General features: G+C 38.1%; 1 protein-coding gene across 1 annotated transcript; it reads left to right on the forward strand.

Annotated features, from left to right (window-relative positions):
• The first annotated feature begins 897 nt into the window (after positions 1-897).
• On the forward strand, positions 898-14,688 carry LOC135098818 (DDB1- and CUL4-associated factor 13-like). The gene is made up of 9 exons (XM_064001213.1): positions 898-1,167; positions 2,644-2,840; positions 3,850-4,047; positions 4,371-4,557; positions 6,124-6,268; positions 6,646-6,808; positions 8,289-8,435; positions 10,268-10,431; positions 14,325-14,688. The coding sequence occupies exons 1-9, from the start codon at positions 1,089-1,091 to the stop codon at positions 14,464-14,466; spliced, it is 1,422 nt and encodes a 473-aa protein (XP_063857283.1). The 5' UTR covers positions 898-1,088; the 3' UTR covers positions 14,467-14,688.
• Positions 14,689-18,430: the final 3,742 nt, after the last annotated feature.

Below are 18,430 nucleotides of genomic sequence, written 5' to 3' on the forward strand. Positions count from 1 at the left end.
ACTGAGTGACTGAGTAAACACAGTGCAGTGGGCCGCGGATGGCGCGAAGCAGTGCGCTCTGGTAGCGAGGGGACAAAGTATGCCTCGCGCGGGAATTTTAATCGATTTTATGAGTACACATTGATTTTTTTATTGATTTTAAGGCTCGGGGAAAAATGTGCCGGATACTTGAAGCTGCCGGATACTCGAATGCCGGATGAGAGGGATTTTACTGTAATTTGGTTATGGAGTCATAACCTAAAGATTTCCTGCAATCAGAGTATGAGTTAATTTATTTTCTATCCCACTCCACATCCCACTCCACATCCAGGGACAAATTTCTGGTAAAATAACTTGAATGGCTAACCTAAAATAAAAAACCTAAAATAAATAAACATAAATGATGAATTCTTGGCAAAGTGCATCCTCATAAGTATCAACTTCTAATCTCCCAAAATTTAAACCTATTATATGTATATCAGGCTAATTAAATCTAACTGAATTTTGTGAACAACATCAACATACACATGATAGTCCTGAAAATAAGATAGAACTATCAAGAAGACAAAGCAGAGATGCTAGATCTAAACTGAATTAAACCTGACCCAATCAGTATCCACACAGTACTTACCAATAACCAAGAATCTCACTTAACAATATTCTTCATTGTTATGCTGAAATCTCTGCTTTGGTTACAATTCATTTTAACCCACACTAGTAGGTACTCACTGTGATTTGTGATTGTTGCGGTCATAGGTGGTAAGAACGCTCTCAGCAGTTTCATTATTTTCTCCCAGCAACTCTGCAGCTTTAAGGTTGACAGGACCAAGAGGGCCACCAGCACCTTCAAATAAATAAATAAATAAATAAATAAAAATAATTAAATGAAGAGCTGTTACAAAAACGAAAACTTGTATCATAACCATCATCATCAGCCATAACAGGAGGACCACGAGGAGCTCACCTGGACGTGTGAGAGCTGCCTAACTCAAGAACTTTACCCTATACCAACCTCTGGAGTTGTTTTACCATGTGCTACGCTGATGATAGAAGAATTTAGAGGGAAGGAGTGCAGTAAATACCTGTATGTTGCCTAGAATATCACAAAAATGTCGATCAAGAGTATCAATGTTTTGTCCCGAAACCCTGACCACTATATGAGAGAGACCAAATATGACATCCACAAAGGTGAGCCAAGGAAGGAAAATGTGCTGCAGTGAGTGTACGTTGGAAGGAATATATGTATTATTGCAGTTTCAATCAATACTATAGCCCTTCGCAGGGTCTACATCTCACTGGAGCATTTCTAGCCCTATTTTACCCTGCTAGAAATTAATAATAACTTCAGGTGAGAAATTACAAAGGTTTCAGTGAATTCTAGTTTAGATCCACCTTCAATCTCTCGTAGGATACTAAGTGTGTTCGTATGTTTGTTATCAATGGTTTGCATGCTCGATGGTTACGTGGTTGAATCACATGTTAAGACCTATGATGACATGGGGTTACCTGCTGCTAGTCAGGTCACACAGAAATTTGTCGGCCAATCACTTATAGGCACGTGTGTTTAGAGGAGGAAGGATCACTCAGGACTGTCTGTGCTGTGTCAATTAGACCATGGCTGTGGAAGAGATGTGTGCTGAACTGGCAGTTTGCCACCAGTTCCCTCAACTTGTTAAGGTATTCTTCGCAAAGTAATTACTGTTGGTATGTAAAGATAATTGACTTAATGTAGGTTACAAAATATTATGTTACATTAGTTTATCGTATGGAGGTGGTTAGGTTAATGACCTTAAGGGGAGGGGTCCTTGGTGGGGAAGCAAAGCCCCCTCCCACGAGCTAGGTTAGGTTACGATTGCATAGAAATCTCCTGTTTCTGAAATATGTCGTTTATGATCCTTAAACTTTTTCAGGAATGTCAAAATGCCTCATATTGACTCCCCACCCAAAAACCTCACATTCCCACCAGGCCCTTATGCTTGTTGGCTTTAGTGAAAGAGATAAAGAGGATGGGAGTGTTGGTTGAAACTGCAAATTTACCAGAATGTATATTTATTTCTGACTACTCTGCCAATGCATGCCAATAATGTGAGCGTGGGTTAAGAATATAGTGCTGTGTTTGTAGGTAATGAGGAATATAGTGCTGTCTTTGTAAGGAGGTACATAGTGTTATCAGTGTACCTAAATCTTCATCTAGTGGTGCCAACTGGGATAGTGTAGAGGGCTGTCCTGTATGGATGGGCATGAATTGTCCTCATAGATTATTCATTTATGTACTTGTCCTTTTTGAAATGTCATTATATCTTTATGTACAGTTGTAGTTCTTTATTTGTCCTTTTGAATTGACATTTTATCGTTATGACCAGCTGGGATTGTGTACTGGACTCTCCTTACCCTCTGTGGGGATGACTGAGCTTTCCTCTCTTTCTCTCCATATAATCTTTTACTTATTTGTCCTTTTGTCAGAGGTCTAACTAATTTGGACACTTATTTGTCCTTTTGTAAGAGGTCTAACTGATTTGGACAGTTCTCTTTTGTTAATAGATAGGATGGCAGTTTTCCTTTAAATTAGAGAGACTTTTGATGAGTTTTGTTTTATATTTTTGTCCAGTGTATTTTTTTTTTCTTTTTTTTATGAAAATATTAATAATCTGCCCTTTTTTACAGTTCAAAGAAATTATGATCCAACCTTACATCCCTTTGAGGCAAGCAGAGAATACAAATTAGCCTTGAATTCAGTCAAGCTTGAGAAGGTGTTTGCCAAGCCATTTGTGGGCAGCCTGACACACACTGAGGGAGTGTCCGCCCTCTGCCGCCACCCAAGCCGCCTCTCCTGTGTGTTTACCGGTACAGTTGAGGGTGAGGTGTGTAAACTTATGTGGTTTGTTTCAGTGTGACAGTAGTGGGTGTCTGACTAGAGTAGTAGTTTTTCAAGTTATGAGGAATGTTACCTTAAAAACTCTACTTTCTGTAGTTTTTCCAGTATTGAGGAATGTTACCTTATGTTTAAAAATGCTATACTCTATTCCAGACAGCAATTTTTGTGCTATTAATAACTCTCCCAAATTGTCTTGCTCTTTTACTGGAATGCCTTTCACTGACTCCTCTTCCTTGGGCAGCTCCTATTAGGGGTCACCACAGCAGACCACCTTTCACCTTACTCTGTCTTCTGTTTCTCCAATCACTCACAAGTCTCTTCAGTGCATCAATAAACCTCCTCTTAGATATTCCTTTCTTCTCCCTGTCTGCCAGATCTACCTCCAGTATCTGCCTGTCCATGTACTCCTTATTTCACCTCAGCACATGACTAAACCATCTCCATTTCACCTCTCTACCTTTATTCCCAAACTGATTTTCATGAACTGTCCTTCATTGACTTGTTAACTAAAAGTTCAATGTTTCATCTTACAAATATCAGTTATTCTTAATATCATATTCACAAGTTCTTCTTCAGAGTGACTCTGTAAAAGGCTTCATTTGATGGTTCATTTGATGGAATTTATAAGTCTTTTATTGGAGATTCCACTTGCATAACTTTTTCTAAACTGGGAAGACTTGGAGACTGTTTATGCCATCCCCTTCCTTTCTTTATTTAGTAATTGTGTTGGCTCTCAGTTTACTGCAATGTCGTTATTTTCTTGGAACTTTAACTTTTGAGGACAAAGTTTGGTGAAGGTGCCCACTTTGTAACTTTATTTTTATTTTTTTTATTTTATTTTATTTTATTTTTTTTTTTTAGGGTAATGGCATTTATTTACCACTTTTCCAGATTTGTTTTTGTATTCATTGATCAGACTCCTTTGTGTATAAAAAGTTTCCATCTAATTTTAACTACAACTGTAATATTCTGCCATAACTTTCATTATTTTGCAGCTAAGGTTGTGGGATATTTCCCATAAGAAGTGCGAGTGGACTGTACAAGCTCACAGTGGACAGATCTGGTCCATTGTAGCTGCTCCAGATGGAAATTCATTCTTCACTGTTGGCAATGATAAGACTATCAAGAAGTGGTCCCTTGACAAGGCCAAGGAAGGGGACCATGACCTGCCTATCGACACGTGGCTCAGTGATGTAAGTGCTTTCCTCTCTGGCAGGCCTCTCCAAACATGTTTTTCTAACTCATCCACAAATTAACCTTCCAGTGCTAGTTTTGATCCATGTGAGTGTTCCCTAAGGGATGCAAGATCACAAGCCTTTTTTTCTCACTAACATCCTCACTATTATAGGACACCTTTTATGAACATCTTAAATCTTGAAAATTTGTTAAAATACAAGACCTTTCATTGATACTGACATTATTTTGTTTTCTTCTGGTGTTGGCTAATAAGAACTCAGGATATGTGTAACTGTTCCCATAATTTGCATGTTCTGATTTATGTTCTTTCCCTCACCAGACCATCGTGACAGGCATAAGCCACCACAGGCACAGGAATGAGTTCATCACCTGCGGGGAGAGGGTTCTGTTGTGGGACGCCTCCAATAAGGCACCCAAGTTTTCCTATGACTGGAGCACAAGTGGGGACAGGAATGATGCCAGTGTGGCGAGCATTAAGTTCAACCCTGTGGAGACAGACCTCTTTGGTGAATATTTTAGTGTCTTGTTTTGTAATAATTGATCTTGACCTTCTCACCACTGAGGCTTCTTCTCAAGCTTAACATCAAGTGTAAGTTAACACTTTCATTGTGACTTTCAGCAATTCACAGCACTAGAAGCACATAGAGCACATAGAGGAAAGAAAAGAGGAAATATAAGAACTTTCCAGTGTGTAGCCTATATGTTATTCAGAAATGATTGTAGGATGAAAAGAAACATCTTGAGTGGTTTGTAATCAAGGCAGGGTGTGCCAAATAACAATCAAAGGGTTAAGAGTAATTCTGAAAGTTACCACTGACAGGAAAAGAAGTGATGGAGTATTTCAAACTTTTTTAAGCATGTAGTAATATTTCTTCTTTAGTGAAAATATTTAGGATTTATCAAATAACATGTGTGATTTTGTCATAAGCAATCAAAGGGATTAACCATTGACATTGACATTGACATTAACCATTGACAATAGATTCTTAAGAAAGACTTTGTTTGTGAGGGTAGAAAATGTTAATGTTTGAGATTTCATCATCATGGACTGACATCAGATGATCTTATGGAGTGAGAAAATAGATTCAGTGATGTATGGATACAAAGTATGAAAGGCAAAGTTTTAGTGTACAGCAGTGATTAGATCGTGTGGGAAGAGTGCAGAAAGAGAGGATTATCTAAGGTTTTTTAAGTCTGAAACAAATGACAATTGAGAAAAATCCAAGAAAGTAGTTGAAAGTCAGTGCTAAAGAATACATGAGTTGTGGAGACCTAAGAATAATTCTTTTATATCATTTACTTGTTTGGGCTTCAAGAGATAGCCTGTTTTCACCTTACCCCGCCATCTTCATCTTCTGTTACATCCATTGAGCACATGTCTTTCCTCCTTGCATCCATAAACCTTTTTAGTGGTCCTCTCTTTCTCCTGCGTCATGATTCCATCTGCAGCAGCATCTTCCACATGTAAATTGTGTGTACACTCGTTCAGAAAACTGTCTTTATTCTGATGGCCGATGGATGCAAAAAGTAACGATACAGTGTCTTCAAAGGGTTGGTACTCATGCATGGAGATGTATTTCCTACTAAAGAAGATAGCTTTCCTTTAGTTGCCCTTTGTTGGTTATCCACAGCTATGAATTAAATGGTATACCTATATGAAAAATTTGATCATTACAAAAACTGTTTCATGCACAATGTGGTACTGGATTACTGGGCCTACCAACATTTCCGAAGGCCCCACACTATTTTTCAAATATCATCATCGGTTGTGTCAAATTGACAGAACGAAAATCCTTAAGACAGTTTTCTGTATGAGTGCACACCTTATTTCTCCTGTACTCATGGCCAGACTACCTCAGTCTCATCTTATATCTTAGATGCCATCTTATTGATTACATGAGACAGACCTTCAGTATATGATAAATTGTCTACTAACCCTGCTGAGATTCCTCTTATATGGGAAGAGTTTACCCAAGATGGGACTTCACACTAACCCAGATGTTCATTTTATTTGCAATAGAATTTGTTGCAAAATATGACATGATCTCTAATTATATTCTTGCACTATGCAGCGTCCTGTGACTACGCCAACAATATTGTTCTGTATGACACACGAGCAAAGGAGGTGAAAAAACTGAAGATGACCCTTCGCATCAATGCCTTGGCTTGGAATCCCATGGAAGCCTTCATCCTGACAGCTGCCAGTGAGGACTACAAGTGAGTTGCAATTTTTTTTTTTTTTTTTTTTTTTTTTACTGAGCCTCCCAAAGAATCCTGAGACCCCAGTCTTGTACATTGATGAGTAAGAGGAAGCATTGTCACAACCGTAAGTAGAGAAGCAACCCTTAGTCATCATGTTACAAGTGATATTTAGTCAAATTGCATATATCTCATCTTCACTGGTACATGCTGTATGTATGTAATTCTGTGTATGATATCACATCTTCATCAGTGCATGCTATGATCAGTAATTCATAATTGTACTGTCTTTTCCTTGCTTGTTTTCTATAAAATAAACTGTTGCTGCATAATTATATATAATATATAATTTTAATTCTGAAGAAGAATTATTGATCATTCCCTTCCTATTGCAGTGCATATTCATATGACATCAGGAAGCTGAACACACCCGACCAGGTGGTCAACATCCACAAGGGTCACACTGCCGCCGTGCTGGACGTGGACTACTCCCCGACTGGCCGGGAGTTCTGCACCGCCAGCTATGACAAGTCCATCAGGATATTCAGGACAGAGGAGGTGAGTGTTAGCGCATTGTGTGGATAGGAAGTAATGCAGACTGTGGTGGTGACCCATTGAGGATATTTGTGTTTGTGTTTAAATAGGCATTGGAATGAACTATAAATAAGATGTAGAATAAGGCTGGTTTCAGTATGGTTGATGGAATTTTTTTTTTTTTTTTTTTTTTTTTTAAGATTTCTGTAATATCTTGAGTAAATAAATACATCCAGTAATTATTTCATTAATATATTTCAAAACTTTTAAAAGTATTTACATAGATAATTCACTAGATCTTCAATTTCCAGTAATTCATTTTCACATTCCTGACTAAGAATTGTAAAAATTTTGAAAGTATTTATATAGATAACTCATTCAGTATGATTTACAGCAGTTCATTAAGAATTGCAAATTTCAAAACAACCTTTGTCTTGAAGTCATGACCTTGAAGTTCCAGACTTGCCTTATTAGACATGCAGACTGGAAACTTTAAATTTCTACTTATGATACATGATAGTATGACTTTCCATTATAAAAATATTGTTTTATCATTTAAATCTTGAACAGTAATGTAAATGAAAATTTTATCCTAGCAGCAATTTGAAATTTAATAACTTAATATTGCAGTCTTTCAAGCCTAAGATAAGCTCTCGAGTGTGGTCTACCAAGACCTGCATTGATGTCACCTCTCCCTAGACAGGCTGACCAGTACCCCTCTATTACACTGTTAGCTGTGACTCTGATTGATTTTAAGTGACATACTTTTGTTAAGTCTTAACAGTCTTATGAATAACATACTATTTGAGGGTAAAAAAACACTTGTATATATTCCATTATCCCTGACAATATAGCCCATGTGACATTGTTGTTCAAGGGAGCTTGATACAGGCCACACCTGGTCAGCCACCTACTCTGGCACAGTGTATGTGAAAGATCTGACAACAGCGCTGACTGACTCAGCCACACATAAGAGCTCATTTTAGGCTTGAAAGACTAGGGGCTGACCAGGCTAGGAGTGTGAATGATTTGTGTTTGGGACTGCCAACCTGGTATATAGATAGATTGAACAATTTAACAAGTTTTTCTAAGAATGAAAATTAAATGACTGCAAAAGATTAGGCGACTCACAATCTAGGTGACTCATACAAGGCAAGTCCTGACATCACCTTGCTCAAGTTTTGTTCAATAACATAAACACAAATTTTTGGATAGCAATAATTTAGTGAGTTTCCATAAGAACAAAGGAAAATAAGCAACTGCAAAAGGCCAAGTGACCCAAAAAAGGCAGCTCCTGACATCACCTTGTCTGAGTTGGTGAGAACATAAGAACAATAAAATAAGGGAAGCTGCAAGAACCCATCAGGTCTACACATGGTAGTCCCTGTATGAAACCTACTTCCACAATCATACTCTTCCATAAATTTATCTAATCATCTTTCAAAAGTCCCTAGTGACTCATCACTAACAACCTGATCACTTAACTTGGCTTTGTGCACTGCAGGCACACAGCCGGGATGTGTACCACACCAAGAGGATGTTCAAGGTCAGCTGTGTCCTTTGGTCCGGAGACAACAAGTTCATTCTCTCAGGCTCCTCAGACCACAATGTCAGGTTATGGAAGTCAAAGTCAAATGAAAAGATGGGCATTGTGAGTAACATTGATAATTTTGTGATTCTTTTTCAGTAACATTGATAATTTTGTGATTCTTTTTCATACACTTGATATAGACATAGTATCCCACAGACATAGTATCCCACATATCTTGATTACTTACTTATTCAACTTTGAAAATCTTTTATCAGTTCATGTGACTATTTTAGAGAGAAAATCTGTTCATTATTATTATTTTCTTTCAATAGTTTCCTTATGTAACTACTTTCTACACATACACACTCCCATGGTCACGCTGTGCAAGGCTGCCTTTTCATTTAATCCCTCTTACTAATGCAATCATTAATTCTAAAAGCATCCTTTCCTCCACTGTTTTTAGTGATAAGCTGCTGATGAATAAGCCTTCTCCCTGATATTGCATCCTCAACCAATTCAAGACTTGAAGAGAAGGCTGCACACTGGGAATGAGATGAACTTATCATATTTGGCACAAAGCTTTGATTTCCAAACTACCCTCCTACAGCTTCTATCCTTCTCTCTGTAACTTCATCTCAGGTTTCCTTTCTGACTGTTCTATTGCTGCTGTGGTAGATGGTCATTGTTCTCCTAAATCTATTAACAGTGGTGTTCCTCAGGGTTCTGTCCTGTCACCCACTCTCTTCTTATTATTCATTAATGATCTTCTAAACCAAACTTCTTGTCCTATCCACTCCTACGCTGCTGATACCACCCTGCACTTTTCCACATCTTTTCATAGACATCCAGCTCTTCAGGAAGTAAACATTTCACACTAGGAAGTCATAGAATGCCTGACTTCTAATCTCTTTAAAATTGGTATTATTCGATGCCTCAAAAACCCAATTCCTCCATCTATCAATTTGACACAACCTTCCAGACAACTATCCCCTCTTCTTCAGTGACACTGAACTGTCCCCCTCTTCTACACTGAACATCCTCAGTCTGTCCTTTACATATAATCTGAACTGGAAACTTCACATCTCATCTCTAGTTAAAACAGCTTCTATGAAGTTAGGCATTCTGAGACATCTCTACCAGTTTTTTCACCCCCGCCACCCCACCCCCCACTGCTAACTCTGTACAAGAAGCCTTATCTGTCCATGTATGGAGTATGCTTCACATGTCTGTGGGGAGGGGGTTCCACTCATACCGCTCTATTAGACGGGATGGAATCAAAAACTTTTCATCTCATCAGCTCCTCTCCTCTGACTGACTGTCTTTAGCCTCTCTCATCACTGCAGTGTTGCATCTCTAGCTGTCTTCTACTACTATTTTCATGCTAACTGTTCTGATCTTGCTAACTACATGCCTCCCCTCCTCCCGTGGCCTCGCTGCACAAGACATTTCTCTTTCTCTCACCCCTATTCTGTCCACCTCTCTAGTACAAGAGTTAACCAGTATTCTCAAACATTCATCATCCCTTTCTCTGGTAAACTGGAACTCCCTGCCTGCTTCTGTATTTCTACTTTCCTGTGACTTGAATTCCATCAAGAGAGAGGTTCCAAGACACCTATCCTTCAGTTTTTAACTACTGGACCCTTTTCTGGGATTTTTTTTTTTTTTTTTTTGCCAGTGTCCCTCTTACATAAAAAATAAAAATAGATTTCCCTGATCCTCTTGTTGCAGCTCTTAGAAGATCTTTACTTCAAAAATTGTCATGTAAAAAATTTTTCAATTCTGGCTTACTGTTTTCAGTAGTTTAATGGTATGATGCAGCTTCTTCAGTAATTAAAAGTTTTAAAGTTTATTTATTGATAATCTTTGGTTATCTTGCATAGTGCCATGTATACAGTATTATGACAAACCACAGTGCTGGGAGTCCAGAGATATTAACTTCACCACATTTTCAGATGCGTGCCCGGGAGCGCAGTGCCATCAATTATGCTGAAGAGCTGAAGAGAAAGTACGGTCACTTCCCAGCGGTGCGCAGGATTGCCCGTCACCGTCACCTGCCTAAGCACATCTACAATGCCAAGAATGAACAGCAGATAATGCGGGAGAGCCGTGCTAGAAAGTACGTTTATTTTTTATCATTTGTGCAAGGGGCTTAAGAAATACTTTGTAGAAAAACAATTTCTTAAAGCAGCTGCTGCAGGAATCAGAACTGTCTATATATTGTATCCAGTGGTGACTAAAGCTCACATTCCATTTCATTATTACACTCAAGAAAAATTTACCTTAATAGTGTGAGGGAGGCACCGTTCAGTATGACATAATATTAAATCTCTGATCATTTTGGCTCTTGCAAAACTAGTAATATAAGCACACATGCTGCTGTTCTGCTTCATTTGGGGTCCTCACCTCTACAGTATACAAGTCAAAATAAGTATTGGACTTATGGTGAAAAAGCATGGTCCTCTTGTGAGTGAACCATTTTAGCAAAAAGTATCAGCCCCTCCCAGGACATCACACCACATCCCTCAACTTCATGCCACTGACTCATGGCCCCCTCTCAGTGTGCCTTGGGACATGTTGGAGAGCAGTAAGCTACCACAACTTTTGCTACATCCTGGTGTATTATTGCACATTAATAGCTTGTGATAATTCATTGTTAATATAGCTAAAACAAAACGGTATTCATCTGAGACTTTTGCACAGATCATGGGCCTCAAGGAAGCAGGTCATTCAGTTAGAGAAATAACTGAACAGTTGGCAGCATCCAGGACAAGTCAAGTGTTGGTCATGGTTGTTCAAGGAGGAAGGGAATCGTGATATACTTGAACCTAAAAAAAGTCTGGATGTTACTGTCGTAACGTTTACATTGGAGTCGAATGTCAAGACCACTGGACGCTTTAAGACAGTAACAGCCCTCTGCATTGCCCATTTAGGTTCAGGCATGTCATGATTCCCTTCCTCCCTGAACCCTGACTTGTCCTGGATGCTGCCAAGTGTTCAGTTATTTCTCTAACTGAATGACCTGCTTCCTTGAGGCCCATGATCTGCACATTAGTCTCAGATGAATACTCTTTCATTTTAGCTATATTAACAAGCAATGAATTATCAAAACATGTCATTGCGCAATAATACGCCAAAGTGTGGAAAAAGTTGCAGTAGGCTATTGCTCTCCAACACTCCCCAAGGCAGGCTGAGAGAAGGCTACGAGTCAGTGGTGGCGTAAAGCTGTGGGATGATGTGATGGCAGGGGCTGATACTTTTGGCTAAAATGGTTCACTCTCAAGGGTGCCATGCATTTTTCACCATAATCAACAAAATTATCCCACATTCGAGAAATTTGTTAATCCAAGGAAAGATCTTTCTCAGAAATTTGTTGGTCCAAGGAAAGGTCTTCTTGTCTTCTCATTCCACACTCAACTTAACATTCCGGAACACCACCAGTAGGAAGACCCACAGTCGTTTTATTTTGCCCGAGTTGCAATAACTTCAGCCACACACACATTACAGACTTTTGGTCTTTGGCTTCCTTTGTAAGCTTCCAGCAATCCATGGTGATGGCCAGAAATGGAGATACAGACCTTGAATAAAAGTAAATCACAATTTGAGTATGCAAGCAGTGAGGCTCTGAGGGATTAGTTAAACAGTATGTGTAGTCCCCTATGCATGACTCCTTCACCCCTACAGAGACTGGAATGAGAAGCATAGAGGGAAGATGGTTGGACATATCAGATGGACCAGGGTCATGAGGCACACAAACAGTAGTAGTTTTGCATGTTGGTAATGAATGGAAACCACTTCAGAAAGAGTAATGAATAGAGATAACCTTATTTTGGTTTAATTTGTAGTCCATTCAACTTCATCACAGATTTGTCCTTAGCTCAGTCAATGTCTCCTCAGTGTAAATGCTTGTAAAGTTTTACTTCTCTTCCATCTATCTCCATTTTTTGTGTAAAATTTCGTACTTTCTTGATCACTGGACAAATACTAATGTCTTAAGGTCTTTGCTCAAGAGAAAATTGAAGGTAAAACTGAAGAAAAAATAATCAAGACAAGACAAGTTTAAAGACACTGATGATCATTTTTATATTGCTTTACTTTTCATTCTATGCTGTTTTTTTACTTTATAATAATTGTATTATAATACCATAAAAACTTTTGGGTACATGACAAAAAGTTCTGAAAATGATTGGGGTTACTAGATTTTTAAGACACAAAGGAGGAGTGGTAAACTATTTTTATTCCGAGCTGTTGGCACAGGACAATGGCAGCTCAACATTGCGTGGGGAAATCTGTGCACCCAGCCAAGATAAAAAAACTGACCACTCTCTTTCTGCCTTCTCTAAAATCTAATAATACTATCATGTTTGAAACTTAAGTCTGTCACATATTACAATAACATCTTTCATTTATGGCATGATAATTCCAAGAAAAATCACATAGAACAAAATGCAAAAAACATTTTCAACTCTATCTGTCCCTTGAACTTAATTTCCACTCTTCAGTGATCAAGAAACCTAATAATTATTACAAAGAAGGAAATATGAGGAAGAGAATAAACATTTGTAATGGTAAGAGGCCAGCATCTACACTGAGTCAGACCCAGGCAAATTTAGTCACCGACCAATCCATAGATGAGGTTATGAGAGTAGCTTAGGCTCCACTTGCAAGCCAAAAGTGAATGAACTATACAAGGGAATTAGATCATGAGTCCTGCATCTTCCATTCTTTCCATAATTCAAACATCATAACACTCATCTTTCTGCACAACCAACAGACTCTTACAGCACTAGAGTTGCAGTCACAGGGACTGGAAGTTACATTATACATTATTGTACCCAGTCTTAGAGTGAATATGAATTATTGGTAGTGACTGCACTGTATATGACTGAAACAAAACTGAAGTGAGACAATGTAATAGATGTAATGTGTCTTAAGAGAATACATGTGGAGGAAAAGGTATAGGTAAAATTAGGAATGTAATGTATTGTGAAGGTGAATCACCACCGTGGTCATGAGAACTGAAGTTTGCATTATAGTAACTTATCCAACAACACTAAGCCTCGAACTATATACGATACACCTTGGGAATATTTATTAGTATTAGTAATAAAATATATATACAGGTAGCATTTGTTATCTGTTATTTTAAATTCACTTTGACTATAGTGATATTTTCCATTGCTGCCTCTGTATATATTAGTAATGATTATTCCTGGTGTACCACATGCATAGTTAAAGATTGTGTAATGTAACCTTCAGTTTTCAGGATGGCAGTTGTAGTTGACCTTTACAGTAACTTGTTCCTCAATTTATCTATACCTGGTCCTCCATGTATATTAATTTCTAAGACTCCTTATCTCTATTAGACCATCTCCTCTTGCATCTCCTGCTGTGTTTCAACCACAATGCAGTCACTGCCATTTTTCCCTTGTACATGTTCTCTTTACATTCACTCCATGTTATAAGTACCTTTTTCATTTCTCTACTGTAATCATCACTTCTATTTGATTAATTTTAAACCTCATCTCTACTACTAGCTCAGCCTAAAGCAGCTAGCTACTGTAAATAATCATAGAACTTAGTCAAAATAAGCTTCTCTACAATTTATTAGCTGCATTGTGTTGGTGTGTAACTCATTTTCTAATCCTTGAGGTCAGTCACACTCCTGTCTTGCTTGCACACTTGTGCAGGAGGGTATGAAGTGTGCTTGTATGGTGTCCTGGTTGGAAGAGTTATCAGAACTGGAGTTAACCTGTGGAAGGAGATGAAGCCTTAGTAGATGAAGATAAATGAATAAATTAACATTATGGACTTGGATTTCCATATTGAGTCCTTTGGTGGTGATTACTTAGATTATAAAAACTGAAGACAAGGACAACTAACCACTTTAGGGTTATCAAACCCATGGACATTACAGGGGGAAATTTACATTTTCCTCAATTTCATAACAGAAAATTTATATTTTTTCTCAATTTCATAACTATTTCTGTATTATTTTTACTTCCCTTGCAGAGATGCCAACAGACTGAAATACTCCACGCCTGGAAAAAAGGTGCACATCCCAGCCCGGCAGAAGGTTGTGGTGGGCCTGCAGGACGATGGTGTGGTGGGCTTCCAGGACATGGACAACATGCCAGGGACCTCAACCAACTAGAGCAGCCATTTGATGAAGCTGTATTAATAAATAAAGAACTTCTACTGATGAAAATTTCAGTGAAGAGAATTTAGTGATGAAAATTTCAGTGAAGAGAATTTAGAGAACAATGGAGTCTACTGTTAACAATTATTTGTGTATCACAGGATACTTATCAAGCTCATTTTCATAATTTCATTGTTAAATGTTACATTTAAGAAAATATATACTCTATTTTTAAAATGGCTGATTAATTTCTCTTAATCCAGAATAAAATAAACCAAGGTTTGTCTCATAGATACTACATACACTAATTTAATGCCTGTTCCTAAGAGCTCCCCTCAAAGGGAATGACATCCAAGTATCCTACAAAATAATACCAGGAAAAACATTGGAAAAAAGCTAACAACCACGACAAACCAATATGACAGATCTAGGCCATGAGTGAGCTACATCCAGTGTTCAATGGCTGTTACTCTGAGACATCTTAATTTCTGGAAATCATCATATAATCCCAGCTGTTAGTACAACTACCTAAATCCATCCCCATCACTGCCAAGGATTCCTCTATCACAAGGATTTATATCATGAGAACATCATGGGACAATACACAATACTGTTAAAAGCCCCCCAGACAAGACTACCCAACAATCAAGATGTCAGTAAGTGTTCCTTACAGCTGCGTGCTACTGAGCCAAGCTTGATGCTAATCTTCATTTGTCCAAAGAAACTTTGCCACCTCTATGAAGCACAACACTGCACCTGTGAATCCCCATCATCACTTGCAGAACAGAAAGAATAGACAGGGGTGACTAGGGCCTCAGTTCCAGCACCATCCTTGGGCAGAGTATAGGCAGTAAAGACAACACAAAGAAGGTATATGGTATGGCAGAGGACACCAACCCTCACTTCTGAATGAGACCTGCCAGCATCATAAAAAATGTATTACCTTAAAATAAAAGTTACTAAATAATGCTAAAATTCATCAAACATGACTGCATAAATGTAAGTAAAGCTCACATAGCAAGCAAACTAAAGTGGCTTACAATTTGCTTACCCTTCTGTACACAATAGTTTTTCATTTTCAAGATGCAGAGCAAGATAGGTAGTAAACATGAAACTCAAATAATTATGCAGGTTTGTCATGTTCTGTAGTGACAAAGCAAAACAAACTATAATGTTTTGAAGTTTATTTTACTATTCCTGTGACTATTACAGGACAGCTCACACAAATATATCCTTAAGCTATATTTCTGACACTCATTCTTCAAAACCATGACATTAATAAAACAACCACAGATAAGTAAGTTTGAAACATCGAAATGTTTCTGACCTTACAGGATTTGGTCTATCTTTATGTGCTATTGAAAATACAAACAAGCTAGTGAATATTACCCCTGAAACTGAACACACTATTTTGACTGCTTGGTTAACACTGACCACTTATTTAATTCTACATGTACAAATAAACAACAAATTCAGTACACTTATTGAGGAGTAGGCAAACATGCCACTACAGTTACAAAACACTCCTGCAAAGGTACTGACGGAGGGGTGGTGGGGAAATGCTACAAGCTTATCAACAACCCTCCTTGTCCTCTCTGACAATTCATTCCTCTTTGTATCTCAATAACATCACAAGGCAGTTGCCACCAGCTCTCAAAAAACTATTAACACTTGTACATATTCAGTTTTGTATTCAGTATCATTCACAAAACATGGATTTGCTCTAAGCCTTAGTGTCTCCATCTGGGAAGACCACAAATTTTCTCAGGTTTGACTAATTCCAGAGTAATCATGCATAGGGTGATCTAATACCTGTTATCTTTTCCTAAGCTTCAATATTTATGACCAAAACTTGCATGTCAGGGGCTAATAGCAGTAGTTGCTATTCTGCTTCCTACCCTTCCTCAACATTCTTTGCTCCAATCAAAAGGTGGTTGTAGTGCTGATGTACATTGCATCACTCAGTATTTTATCTCCAGTATTTCTCACTATGGCAAGAATTTCCAATAAATACATTTGTGCTACACATGCTTCACCAAATCTTATTGTGCAAACCTATTTTATTATTCAAATTACAAACTGATCCATTTGTCCTTTCTTGAAATTGATTTTTAAGGATATTTCATTCACAACAACCCTTGCTTGCATTCTTCCTTTACTGGCCAGACTAGTGAACAAAACCTTAACATTCCTTTTGTTATGATGCTTTTGGAATTATGTCTCTGCTAAGCTGGGAAGAGAAAAGCTCCTTTTTCTCCATGATTCCATATAAAAGGATTGCTACTTTGTCAAAAAAGCCACCTGTGTAAATAATGGAAGTGACTGAAGGTGTACAGTCCACACACTTCCTCTGATCCCAAAGCTTGAAGGGTCAACTTGGTTTGCATCCACAATGCTACAAATACAGGGAATCCTACAAAATGCTATAAATCTGACACTCTTTCAGTTTATCTTCCCCTTCATGCCAGATATGATGATTATCGCTCATCTCAACTGACCACATCCTTCCTATCAAGCTTATTTGGACATTCTGCATTATCCCTTCAACATCACCCAGCTCACTCACTCCCATAGCAACACCACCCAGCTCACTCCAGCATTAAATCTTCCAGGGGTGATTATCACTACGGGTACAACTAAAAATATTTTATATTAACTCTTTTTATTTCAGTTTCCATTAATCTAAGTGTTCTGCAGTGTGTCTATTCTTCTTCCGTTCCCAGAAGCTAACTACCTATACATAAACTTAGTCCATCCATATAACATACACTACACACTTCATGTGGGGACCCTCCACTCAGAACGTGTCTAGAGGTCAGACATCATGATATGTTGTGTGCCATCAACTGCCCTTATTGAACCAACACATCTTCAACCTCTTCTGCAGTGCTGCAGCTCTTGCTATCTACTGCTTTTTCCATGTGGCTACTGCTTTTCTAAAATTGTTTAATTCATGCCTCAACACTCCTGTGAGTTCACTATATAGGTAATATCATCTAATTGCATATCTAATTTGTTCATTTGACTAATGTATAAGATGACAAAATTCTGAACTCTGTTCCTTTCAACTCGTTAAAACTGCTTTATTCTTTTCCATTCCTGCCATAAGAGATATTTCAAAGACAAGTATCAAAACACCTTGAGGGATAAAGTGACATGCCAGCTGAAACTCCAGTACTATTTGCTCTTCTGGAAGTTACAATGAGCAATCTTTAACCTGCCTAAATTTTGTATTTCAACCCCCTTAACCACTGTCTGTGTAATATTCAGGTATTTATCAACTGATTTAACTATCTACCACCTGATTCTCTATCCATCCAGATGTCTGCTCCTTGAAACTCTCAAAAGAGATAGCCATGGAAGAAGAATCAAGTCTGGCATCACCATCTCAATCCTATCGGCAGAATATTAACTGTGTGCATGTACCCGAGGCTGAACCTTATATTGCCTCTTCCTTTATAGTATCATCACAATTCTTCGGCATGGGCATGAAGATATTGTGTTTTCAGTACAAAGATAATGAATTTTGATTTAAGAAAATGATGTACCTAGATATATGAAAAGTTCAACTTTCTGGTTGCACAAAAATTGCAATGAACAAATATATTTCTCAATGGCAACCCATACACTAAAACAGTTGCCATTCATGCAGCAGCAGCAAAACAAAACTGGACAGACTGATGGGCTGGACATAAGAATTACATGCATAATCTAGACAAAATTATCTGAATATCTAGAGGAACGGTTTCTGATTATCACAGACCAAAGAATGGCTACTAAAGCAATACGCATCCGCCAGCCTGAGGGAGCATGGTGCACTACAGCACTGGTTCCACGGCCATGGTGCACCGCTCCTCATGCCGGCAATGTTGTACTATCACAATCAAGGCAATGCTCACACCATGTGGTTCATGAGCACTGCAAACACAAAATACATAGTTATTATAACAGTAATTAACAGGAACTGACTAAACAGACA

This window comes from Scylla paramamosain, chromosome 4, assembly GCF_035594125.1.
Source record: "Scylla paramamosain isolate STU-SP2022 chromosome 4, ASM3559412v1, whole genome shotgun sequence".
Taxonomy (NCBI): Eukaryota; Metazoa; Arthropoda; class Malacostraca; order Decapoda; family Portunidae; genus Scylla; species Scylla paramamosain.

Coding starts and splice junctions, on each gene's coding strand:
- LOC135098818 (XM_064001213.1), top strand. CDS start 1,089: ATGTCGATCAAGAGTATCAATGTTTTGTCCCGAAACCCTGACCACTAT. Junction 4,048..4,370: donor TCGACACGTGGCTCAGTGAT/GTAAGTGCTTTC, acceptor TTCCCTCACCAG/ACCATCGTGACAGGCATAAG. Junction 6,809..8,288: donor GGATATTCAGGACAGAGGAG/GTGAGTGTTAGC, acceptor TGTGCACTGCAG/GCACACAGCCGGGATGTGTA.